The 12,626-nt window shown below is 34.6% G+C and overlaps 3 protein-coding genes across 3 annotated transcripts; all 3 read right to left on the bottom strand.

Moving 5' to 3' along the window:
• Positions 1–3,623: 3,623 nt before the first annotated feature.
• Positions 3,624–4,394, bottom strand: LOC143187499 (uncharacterized). The gene has a single exon (XM_076391710.1). It carries the CDS (start codon positions 4,392–4,394, stop codon positions 3,624–3,626), a length of 771 nt encoding a protein of 256 aa, XP_076247825.1.
• A 5,863-nt stretch (positions 4,395–10,257) lies between these two features.
• LOC143187523 (uncharacterized) lies at positions 10,258–11,013 on the bottom strand. Its single transcript, XM_076391737.1, has one exon. It carries the CDS (start codon positions 11,011–11,013, stop codon positions 10,258–10,260), a length of 756 nt encoding a protein of 251 aa, XP_076247852.1.
• Positions 11,014–11,065: 52 nt separating this feature from the next.
• Positions 11,066–11,601, bottom strand: LOC143187498 (uncharacterized). The gene is made up of 2 exons (XM_076391709.1): positions 11,186–11,601; positions 11,066–11,102 (listed from the first exon to the last, which is right to left on the bottom strand). Exons 1-2 carry the CDS (start codon positions 11,599–11,601, stop codon positions 11,066–11,068), a joined length of 453 nt encoding a protein of 150 aa, XP_076247824.1.
• Positions 11,602–12,626: the final 1,025 nt, after the last annotated feature.

The following is a 12,626-nucleotide window of genomic DNA, read 5'->3' as shown; positions in this document are numbered from 1 at the left end:
TTCCAGGACCGAAGGGATGTAGCAGCATTTATTAAAAAGAAACGTTTTTGTTTGTTATAAGTATAAGAAACTTGAAGAGACATGTTTCTTTTTCGAAAAAGAAACTGTCGATAAAATTAAAAGTTCGAGCAAAAAGCTGGCTTTATATGTAAATAATAGATTTACATGAACGCAATACAACACTATTAGGCAAATTTCCAAAGTATGTAGTGTATCCGTTTGATCATGAAGTGTATAAACATCTCGAAAACTATGCATGACACAGAAAAATGTTTCAGACAAATGTTGTATGGTATTAAGGGGTCAAACCGTGATAATTGAAATTTGACCTTATGTTAACCTTGAAGAACCTTTATTATGTTCATGTTTAATTTTTTAAATTAGACCCTATATTTTTTATTAGATATTCTTGTAACTGGCTTCGAAACATATTCAAAACACTACTTATTTGTGTATCACGTGTAAGCCAATTTCGACATATAAAACTTCAAATGTCGCTGGCACTAACGTTATCCATTGTACACCGCGGGGAGGATCCTCAGTTGGTCTTTGCAGATCATGGTGGTTCTAGAAAGAACCCATGTTATGTGTGTGCGCGCGCGAGCGTGTGTGTGCGCGCGCGAGCGTGTGTGTGCGCGCGCAAGCGTGTGTGTGCTTTAAGATTCAATTTTATTGCGTAGTTGATCCACTATATTGACAGCAGTTTCAAAAATTTTCTGTTTGAGATAATCCTAAAGAAAACTATAACGGGCGCAAAATTTTAGCGACCTTGGGATTCTCGCTACTGTTTATATTCAACCATTTTCGCATTTATACTGCGTTATAAGTAGGTGCACCGTCTTATTAGAACCATAACTTGTTTCTTAACGTCAGTGGCATACCTTCCAATTTGCAGGACGGATACGCCGAGGTTTATCAGGCCCCCCTGCCTCGAACTCGCGACAGTTCGACGCAGGGATAGTTTTAGAGTCATCGGAAATTAACATGATAATACGGAGCCTGAATCCGGAAACTGCACGGCCAGGAGTAGTATATACAGGGGGGTTCTCAACTGGCTGTCGAGGGGGCTGACGTCACAGAGGGGGGACGGGTGGGGCTGACATCACAGAGGGGGGACGCGTGGGGCTGACGTCACACCCGATGACGTCACGACTGATGACGTCACATCTGATGACGTCACGACTGATGACGTCACATCTGATGACGTCACATCTGATGACGTCACGACTGATGACGCCATGCACTGATATAGGTTGAAAACCATGCAAAACTGTTTTACCGACGGAGAGTTGATCGATAAACATGTGAATCTGTTTTATCAACGAAAAGAATTAGTCGATAAAATGCAAATGATTGTTCGACAAGAGCATCGCTGTCATTTTGATTTGAAGGTGTAGACATTTTTTTTTATGTTGTAAGATCTGGTCTAGGACTGGGTTAAATCTGTGTTATACATCAATTATGAAGCAATGTAAAACACAGACTTAACCCAGTCCTAGACCAGATCTTGCAACCTATAAAAAAGTGTCTACACCTTCAAATCAAGTGACAGCGATGTTCATACCGATCAGACCTAAACCAAACCTTACAATCATTCTTTTTCCCAAGAACTTATATAATATTGATATATTAAAAATGAAAAAATATAATATTGATATATTAAAAATGAAAAAATAAAAAATATTATATAAGTTCTTGGGAAGAAGAATGATTGTAAGATCTTGTCTAGGCCAGGGTTAAGTCTGTGTTGTGCATCAATTAAGCACATATTAAAAAAAAAAAAATATTATATAAGTTTTTGGGAAGAAGAATGATTGTAAGATCTGGTTTAGGACTGGGTTAAGTCTGTGTTGTGCTTCATAATTGATGCAAAAATGATGATAAAAAATGCCGACACCTTTAAATCAAGTGACAACGATGTTCTTGCCGATCAGACCTAGACCAAACCTTACAACTGTTCTTCTTCCCAAGAACTTATATAATATTGATATATTAAAAAATGGAAAATAAAAAATATTATATAAGTTTTTGGGAAGAAGAATGATTGTAAGATCTGGTCTAGGTCTGGGTTAAGTCTGTGTTGTGCTTCAATTAAGCTTCAATTAAGCTTCAATTAAGCACAACACAGACTTAACCCAGACCTAGACCAGATCTTACAACATAAAAATGATGAAGCACAACACAGACTTATCCCAGTCCTAAAACAGGTCTTAGAGTAATAGGCGATTAAAAATATGAAATTAAAATTAAAAAAAAAAGAAAACAGTTTTTATTTTTTTAATTGCCTATCACTCTATTAGGAAGGGGAAGTGTTATAAGGTAATTAACACAATTAAGTATATAAATGACGAACTATTATTATTTTTATTATAAAAATATAAAAAATAGAAATAAAAAATGAAAAATACAAAATTATTTCTTCTTCTTCTTCTTAGTTATCTGAAACATAAAAAAATATTATATAAATTTTTTAATTTATTAACATATTTAATAATTAAAAATCGTACTATAGCATTCATACTAACCAAATAAATAATCCAAGGATATATCCTTCCAATCCCAAATGTCGTTATTCCATTGTCGGCGGCGGCGGCGCTTCTCACGACACCTTATAAACATTAAGTTTATAAGCTGTAAGCGAAAAATACAGAAAATTAATAAAAAATTGAATGAAATCGACACCTTATAAACATTAAGTTTATAAGCTGTAAGTAAGCGAAAAAATACAGAAAATTGATAAAAATTAAATGAAATAAGTATTTAATTAAATTCAAAATGATACTTACGGTCTGCTACGCCTGTTGTTCTTCAGGGATATGTTGTCGCCGCCGACGCTGGCCCGAATGGTATCGCATAAACCAATGGTTTATGAGCTGAAAAATACAGAAAAATTATTTATAAAACTTTAGGGTGTGTGGACACTTAAGAAAGTAAAAACTATCGCGAGCTACTTTTGGGAGTACTCTCAAACAATATCTTTACAATTACACTATCTGAAAGTGCTCCTGAGAGTAGCTCGTTACAGCTTAATTAAAGTATAATTAAAATGAAAATGAAAGTAGTACTTACAACATCCAATGCCGCAGACTCCAATTTTTTTGGCATTTTCACCATTATGTATTTACTCCCACACACTCACACCCAATAGAAATTGTTTATTCTGAACTGTGACAACGTTTCAGCAGATCACACGTTATATATAGCTATCCCCACTAGCTTTGCCTCCCCACTAGCTTTGCCTCCCCACTAGATCATCATCATTCTTATCATTCACCTACGTGACAAGATTCTACAGTCTCAGCGTTAGCTACAGAGACAATGTAGTGATGTGTTATATGTATATTCAGGAGCCAAGATCATGTTCCTAATCATAACAGCATCTTATTAATACTATATTAAGTAATTGTATCATTATTGATTTACAAATCAATCATCAGTCGAATCATGTTGAACAATAATAAATTTATATCGACCTATGATTGAAGCGTAACGAACAACAATTGAACCACATTGAACCATGATCAATCCATATCAAACCATCATTACACCACATCGAACCACAATTGAACCATGATTGTACCACATGGAACCTTAATTGAACCATGATTGTACAACATGGAACCTTAAGGCTTTTCGAATTGTGTAGCCGTTTTAACAGACCAAGAATGCTTAGTCGTGTTTTGTAACAGAGGATACTCATACAAATCCCACGAACGAAAACACATGCTCAGATTTCGTCCACTTTCTAAAGCACGTAGTAATGATAGTTTAGTAATATCATTCAATATACGCCATTGTATGCGCCATTGTACTTTAAATAATTCGATTTCAGGTTCTAGCATTGAAGATCCTACAAGACAATTGTTATCATTGCGTGATCGTATTAAAATTAACTCGTGACGAGCATTAATTACTATGTGTTTATAATCTTCACAAAATCCCAATAAAATTTTTAGTGGTACGCAAAAATTGAAATGGTATTTTACATTCTTCTCATCGTTCCATCTAATATTCCATCCAGCATTCTTCATAATTTTATCTTCATCGCATGTAAATGATATGTAGTTCTTAAGTGTGCTAGTTATTCCAACGTTTCTATTGCGATCAATTTCCACAACATTCAGTTCGTATCGAATTTCATCAAACATGAATGCTATGCAATTATTTCCCAACTTTATAATTGATTCATCATTTGGATGTTTTATCACCACCTTACCTTCCACGTATAGAAAACTCTCACATGGTAATGTGTATAGATCTTGTTGTTGTACAGGTATTCTTATCTCATCGTTATATCCAAACGTCGAGTTAGCATACGGATTGTATGTATGAGTTTCAAGCTTGACGATACGATCGTCGAACATGGGTTGTTCAGCAATATTTAAAATATCCATTTTTTTTCTTTTTAGTAATTATGTACAATGAATCCTAATGATTTTAAAAATGCGATATTCACTGCACTTAGCTTCTCTCTTTTTTTCTTTTCAATGTATTTAGGGGAGGCCTTAATGTTGTATGCAGTTTTATTTATAAGGGAAAACGTTTTTTGATGCTGTGTTTCGTTGAATACAAGCATCTCATTTACGTCGCCGTACGTGTAACCTTACAGTAATTTCTTCTCCACGAAAATCAATTAATCGTCCAGTCTGATCTATGATGCGTATTGTTAGGTCCGTAATGTTCCGTGCAATGACTGGAAGGTAAATGACTTGAGCAGGTGTTTCAAATATTTTATATCCTGGTGGTACGTTGGGGGAAAATTCATGTATCGTATGTACGCACTTATCATTGTTGTATGCGCCAGCAGTTATATTGCATTCTACTCAAATAATGTTTACATCCATGATATTAATTGGGCTATCCGATTCATGCCACTGATGTGGTTTCAAAACGCGAGTGGATGAGAATCCTAACAATGAACCAATGTTGTTAGGTTTGGTAAAATTTATTCGATAAGCACACTTTATTTCACTCTTCATGGTATTGTTATTAGCCCGAATTAATAAATTATCATAGACCTTGTTATCATCATTATCATCATCATCATCATCATCATCATCATCATCATCATCATCATCATCATCATCATCATTAATGTCAAAGTTGATATTCATTTTAGATACATCTGTTTTTACATAATTATTAGAATGAGGAGTAGTCTGCATAATTGCACGATTTAGATACTTTCTTATTGCATACAACTCATATGATCCATTGGGAATCACTATTGCTTTGTCATCCTCATCAAAGTAAAATGTGTTATTCAATGAATTCACATTTGGTATCGTATTCTATGTTTCAAAAGCTGTTAGACCAAGCTCGTAAGTATCATCACTCAAATCTATAGGTGGAAAATAGCTTACCGCCAGAATGCTACCCTTACCACTTAATGTAAATGTTATCGACATGTTTCAAGAAACAGCTCAATTCATACTGAATTACGATTGCAAAGATTCAACGTTTAAATTTGCTATCAACCGTTTGTAGAAATTGTAGACACAATTGGCCACAATTTTGCTGATTGTAGTGTTGATAAGGTGTGTAATTGTATTCAATTTTCACGACATCTTTCTGAAGATAATCTATTAATTCTTTAGGTGGTCGAAGGTTACCAAAACTATCAAAATATATAGCTCGATGTGCTCTCTTTGCGTAAGCTACCCAATGTGTGCTAGGTCCTTCGGCATTGTCCAAATTTATGATACCACTCTCATTTCGATGTACGCCATTTGATGGTAAAGCATTGCGCATATAAACACCTCTAAAGAATGGAATATGCATACATTTGGCGAGTTCCCTTAATTGCACATCAGTTGTTACGCCTATGGGCATACTTAGCGCCTTTTTTTCTTATTCAGCATGTCTCGGCCACGCTTATATGGAGCGAGATAAACTCCTCGCCCTTCCATAGCTCGATTGTGACGTTGCATTTCTTCCAGTTGGCGATGCGCAACCTTTTTATCATTTATCGCCTTAGCTACCCCCGTTGCCCCACCAACTAATGAGCCCAGAACACCTAACAATGGTAAAATAGGTAAAATACCACCACGTTTTGCAATTGGGAGTATCCGCTTTCTTTTTGTTCCAGTCTTATTTTTACATTTATTTTTTGTTTTCATTCCCAATCCAAGTTTCGTCTTAGTTTTCATAGCAGCCCAAACTGCTGCAGCTGCAGCTTTCTCACTCAGAATCGAATCTTTTGCAGTGATACGTTTTTGCGCTTTGTCAGCGAGTATATCGTCAGCTGTATGTCTCTCATCTAGATTGTTACTATGCGAATATGCAATATCGTGCTCACGACATGCAGCATCCAAGGGATTGATGCCTGAATCACCTCTTGATAATCGCTTCGAAAGATGAGTTCCTGGACCACAAAATTGATATCCAGGAATATGCAATTCAATGGGAAGAGCGTTTATTGCTCGATTCAAAAACCCACTACCAGCTTTTACTTTTGCCGAAGACATTCACTACAGTTTTTGATCAGTGGTGCTGGATCATCAATATGTGTTTGCTGCCAAGGACGATTGTAGTGTTCCAAACACCGGCGATATTCTTGAACCTCCTTATCAGTTTTTATATATTCCGGAAGCTTATCCCACAAATTGTCAATATATGTGCCAAACTTGTGCAATAAAATATTCTTTGGTATATATTTCAACTGTTTAGAGGTTAAATCATGAATGTTGATGTCATCTGATATGATGAGACACATTTCGACTACTGAACAAATTTTAATTTGATGCATGCATATATAATAGCAACATGAATGCGTATGTATCAGAATCTTGAAAACATGTGGTTCGTGAGACAACCAATGATTATACGCGTAAAAAATTTCGACAATAGAATTCAAAAAATTGGCAAGAACATGGAATGCAGACATGGTAATATGTTACCAAACACTATACGTGGAATTATTTGTGGTCCATCCAATTGTGGGAAGACCAACGTGTTAATAAGTTTATTAGAAAGCCCTTATGGTGTACGATTTGAGAATGTCTATGTGTATTCAAAATCCCTGCAGCAGCCGAAATATCAATATTTGGAGAATTTATTGGCATCGATAGATGAAATTGGTTATTTTAAATTTTCAAATAATTGCGATGTTATTTCACCAGAGGAATCGCTTCCAAATTCAATTTTTATTTTTGATGACGTAGCATGTGACAATCAAGATACGATAAGAGAGTATTTTGCAATGGGGAGACATTCAATGGTAGACTGTTTCTATCTCTGTCAAACGTATGCAAAATTTCCCAAACATTTTATACGAGATCATGCGAATCTATTGATTTTGTTTAAACAGGATGGTACTAACTTAAAACATGTATATAATGATCATGTAAATACGGACATGTCTTTTGATGATTTTAAAACATTGTGTCATAGTTGTTAGCAACACAAGTATGGTTTTGTTGTGATTGATAAGGATAGCTCGATGTCTAATGGACGTTACAGGAGAGGATTTAATGAATTTGCAATACCATCATACAATCAATTGTTAATTGTCACACCGTGTGAGAACAACGTTTCTGTTCAAACAATGATTGATAGTCAAGATATTAAGGACCGTGAGAGAATTGCAAAGGAAGTAGCTAACACAAGTGAATCTATTCGCAAAAAATATCGAGCTTTGAAAACAGGCAAGATGGATGAAGATGCTGCATTGAACAGATATTTTAAACCACTTGTCGATCCCTTGAAACGGATTGTGGAAAATACTTCTGCAATGGAAGCTGATGAACAGATTGTGAAAAATGTCTTTACAATGGACGCTGATGAATCATTGTTATCAAGTTCAAATACTAAATTGAATGATACAATAACACCTGTACAATTAAAAGTGAATAATATAAAACGGAAACATTCATCGGATAAATCATTCATGACCTCTACACCAATTCAATCGAAACGAAAAAATGTTATACGAACCAAGTCATCGATTTCTTCTATATCAGTGGATCCAGTGGTACAATCACCGACTATCGATGATGATGATGTTTTTGAAACTACTAATGAATCGATTCTAACATCAGCTAGACAGCAGCTACAGACATCCGAAGGTCAAGAAACACTTCATAGCTATTTTGGCCCATTAGGTATCAAATACATGGGTGCACTTTTAAGTAGTGATAAAAATACGGCCATAGATTATGTATATGGTGTACATTTCCAAGATAATAATGCAATGCTTGGTGACAAACAATTCAATATAGACAAGGATGACAATATATTTATAGATGGTGTAAAATACATTGGAACACTAGGTTTATATGAATTAATTTTTATGAGAATTCCTGACGATGCAGTGTACACTGATACTGATATGCAAAAATACAAGAGCATATTGATGGCAACCAATGTACACGTGGTCATAACTCTCAAAGCCCCATAATGGGTAACAAAGGTTACAAATATAAACATATAATTGCTCCTTTACTTGCGCGTCCAATTAAGAGCCGAACAGGTAGAGGATTTGAACTTACTACACCAAATGTCATAACAGTTCACAAGCAGATACCAAATGCTATGACAGTAAACAATAACCAAATCGATTATATACATTGGGATGATCCAAATGAATTAGTAGATCGCCTGCGTTTGTTAAAAACTTCGCGTCAAGCGGGTAACAATTCACATGACAACGAGTTTCTATCGATTATCGAAGAACTTCGCGAAGCAGGTCTCATTATAAATTAAACTGCAAGCTGATAATTGATTTATTCACAACGAAATGTCAATCAGTATGTTTGGGGTATCACTTAGAAAGTATGAGACCTCACCAGTAGAGTACTATAAATGGAGTAGCATGTTTCGAAATTATATACGCGATAATGCGCTCTGCATGATTGGATCCAACATTGATGCAAAATACTGCAAAATTCGAAATGTTGCACAGCCAGAAGTCAACACAGATGCAGTCAATAAACAGTACTTGGAACAATGCATATCAATCTTAAAGGTTCAACAGCAGGAATTTGAGAAAAAGTTGAGCACATTTCAAAGCAATGTGATAACAATACAGAATAATGTTCAACAGATACAGCAGGAATTTGAACAAAGATTGGCTACATTTCAGAACAATTTAATATTACTGCAAAATGATGTTCGACGAGTATTGCAAGTATTAAACCCTCATTCTCAAGAGGAAGATTATATAACAAACCACAGCAGTAACAACAATGTACAAATCAATGAAATCTAAGGAAAAGCATAGCCTCGAGAAGCAACAGCTTGTAAAGGAGTTGCATGCGTCAGCTCGAAGAAATTTCCCCCGCAGACGTGTTATCGTACATGGATATGATGATCTGTGGCAAGCTGATATGGTTGAGATGCGTCCATACTCACGATTCAATGAAGATTATCATTACATACTCACAGTTATAGATGCATTAAGCAAATATGCATGGGTTGTACCACTCAAAACAAAAAATGCTTTCGAAGTAGCCAAAGCATTCGCAAAAATAATTCGATATCGATGTCTAAAAAATTTACAAACCGATCAAGGAAAAGAATTTTACAATGCCGATGTGCAGAGTTTCTTAAAAGAACATAATATTAATCACTATTCAAGATATTCAGTGATGAAGGCATCCATCGTGGAACGTTTTAATCGTACTTTAAAACATCATATGTGGAAACTGTTTACACTCAATGGAACATATAGATGGATCAATGCATTACCAAGTCTTGTGGCTGAATACAATATGCGAAAACACAGATCTATTGGAATGCGACCATGTGATGTTACCCCAACAATTGCAGATAAGCTTTTGAACACAGTATATAGCAATATAAAGATTGCTGCTCCATCGAGATTCAAGGTTGGTGACTCTGTACGCCTCAGCAAATACAAAACCGTTTTCGACAAAGGATATACGCCAAATTGGACAGCTGAAGTGTTCAAGATAATCAAAGTACAGATAACTAATCCTGTGACTTATCTGCTAAAAGATTCATGCGGAAAACCTATTGCGGGAAGATTTTATGAATATGAATTACAGCGCGTTATCAACCCCGATGTGTATTTAGTGGAAAAAGTATTGCGTAAGAGGGATGATAAAGTATATGTTAAATGGTTAGGATTTGATAATTCACACAACTCATGGATACATAAAAATAATGTATTGTAAACATAAAAAGATGCTTTTTACTACAATATTAATATAAAAAAAAAAAAAAAAAAAAAAAAAAATGCAAATAAATCAATTTTCATAAAATAATTTCAATCTATTATTGTGAAACTTCTATCCTTTACAATGTTATTTTATAATGCCCCCAAGGTAGTGTATCATTTGAATCAGCTATAATATATCGCTTATCATCATATGGACTGAGAGCAATTTTCAATTCTGTTATAGTATATACCTTATGCAATTTAGACCTTATGCATGACTGACAACGAGTTATTTCAAATGCATCACGTAAACAATGCTTGTAATCATCGAAATTTATCATTTTCGCTACAACATTGTTTTTAACACCTTTCAACTTTTTCACATCTTTTTTACCAAACACTTTCAACGCATGCATCTTTGCTCTAAGTCCAATGAAATCAGTCATTATTGAACCACTGTTTTCATCTTTCATCAAACCAGGCACTTTCTTATTGACTAGCGGTATACCATATACATTGTCTATTGGATAATCGCTGGTGTCGAATCTATGGATATCACGTTTCATCATCTCATAAACATCTTCACATTGAATATAATAAATTAAACTGTCTGTGTCAGTATACATAATTTTACAATTTCGTTGGTGTAATGGATACATATAATCGTAGTGGAATTTGTACAAACATGTTTTTGATATGTCTAGAATGGCCATACCAACGTAAATTGGTTTGTTGAATTTAACCATAAGTTTACGCAATTCAATTGCAATTAAATTTTCTGAAAAAATACTTCTGCTATGAAAGTTAGGTTTTGAGATCATTGCCTCTACACCAAATCTTCCATCCCATTTTGTCAGAAGTTTTACATCAACATGATTTCGAACATTTTCCATTGTTTTACCAAATACTGCATTGTTCATTAATTTATAGAAATTTTTTTCAAAATCATTTGATCCATGTGTTCGAACTTGAGTATTGAGTTCTATATAATCGCGAAGCCATGGTGATTGATTAAATTGGAGAATGCGGTGTATCTTTGTAATGCGGAGACCATGATGAATACACTGTTGTAAGTTGCGATAATGTATAACGTAACGCTCCTTATCGTATAATGTAGCCAATAACTTATCCTGTTTTTTACCAGGGTGTTTGGTACGTGTTGGACAAAACGGTAGATCAGCATGATTATCATGTAGATGTTGTGGATATTCTATATCAACTTCAAGAATATAACCTATCGATGAATCAATTGCAATTGAAGATACATCAAAATTTTCAACACTATCGATCCATTGAAATCCTGCATATGGTAATGGTTGACACATTGCCCATCCAAATAAGTTGTTTATATCAAAGTACATGAGATACGATGATGATTTCAATGGATCATAGGATGACATATACTTATTATTGGCTTGCGCATATCTCCCAGAACATTGACTCAAGCCACCACGTATACCCCGCTCGATAAACAAAACCATATCGATGTCAGTGAGCAATTCAAAATTAACTTTAGTATGCTTTAACATAGCATCCCATGTAAAACCTGGTAATGTGTAATAGTGAGCTGGATCTAGACCATAACTATTGATACAACTTTCACGGAAATTTTCAAAAATATCTGTTTTTAAATACAAATCGCTGTATTTACCTAAAGTTTTAATCTCGAAAGAATGCCATATGTTCTCAGCGTGTGCGTAATCGCTTTCGGATACTATTTCATCAGTCAGCGAACTATAAAAAGATTCCCGCGATGGTAAACGTGAATCTTCTAATTTCTCAAAGCAATCAATGTATTCATATGGAAAGACACCCTTTCGCGTCAATAAATCAAATTTTTCTTTGGATAACATTTGAAAATTAGAGTATAAAATTTTTAGCTTATCTTTACTGAGAAAAGACGCTAATTTATCAAGACTAGTATTTAAAAATTTATACGAATCGATAAATCGTAATTTTATATAATTTCGACAACCTAATTCTTCTTCTGTTACATCTTTTACATGTTTTGTAAACGAAATATACTTTTCTTTGGTTATAGGTAGTAAATCAATGTAACCTTCAAATGCGTTAGCTAATTCCATGATGATAAAATGCGAATCATATCCAGATAAATTGTGAAAGACTATCGGGATATGGAATGAATTTTTATAATTTATATTACAATCAACATGTGCAGAACCTCTATAGCGCCCTGTTAAATGACAATGATCTCGCACACGTGTTTCGTTGATATCGAATGGTTTCTCATAAATATGGCAATGTATAGCATTGTGAAATTCACCCCACTGCTCTTTCGTTAGGTGCACCATAAAGATATTATTAGATAATATAGATTTAACAGTCTGTGCTAAATTCTTTAATTCTTGAATAAACCATGAAACGCAGTCTATATCGCGACGATATTGATATGATGATAATGATGTATCATAAGAACAATGCACATAATATCCAAAACTGAATTACCCTATCGTTCGCGCTCGATATGTCATACGAATCAGAGTAG

Source organism: Calliopsis andreniformis, unplaced genomic scaffold (assembly GCF_051401765.1).
Source record: "Calliopsis andreniformis isolate RMS-2024a unplaced genomic scaffold, iyCalAndr_principal scaffold0048, whole genome shotgun sequence".
Classification (NCBI taxonomy): Eukaryota; Metazoa; Arthropoda; class Insecta; order Hymenoptera; family Andrenidae; genus Calliopsis; species Calliopsis andreniformis.
This window is presented reverse-complemented; position numbering and strand designations above follow the sequence as displayed.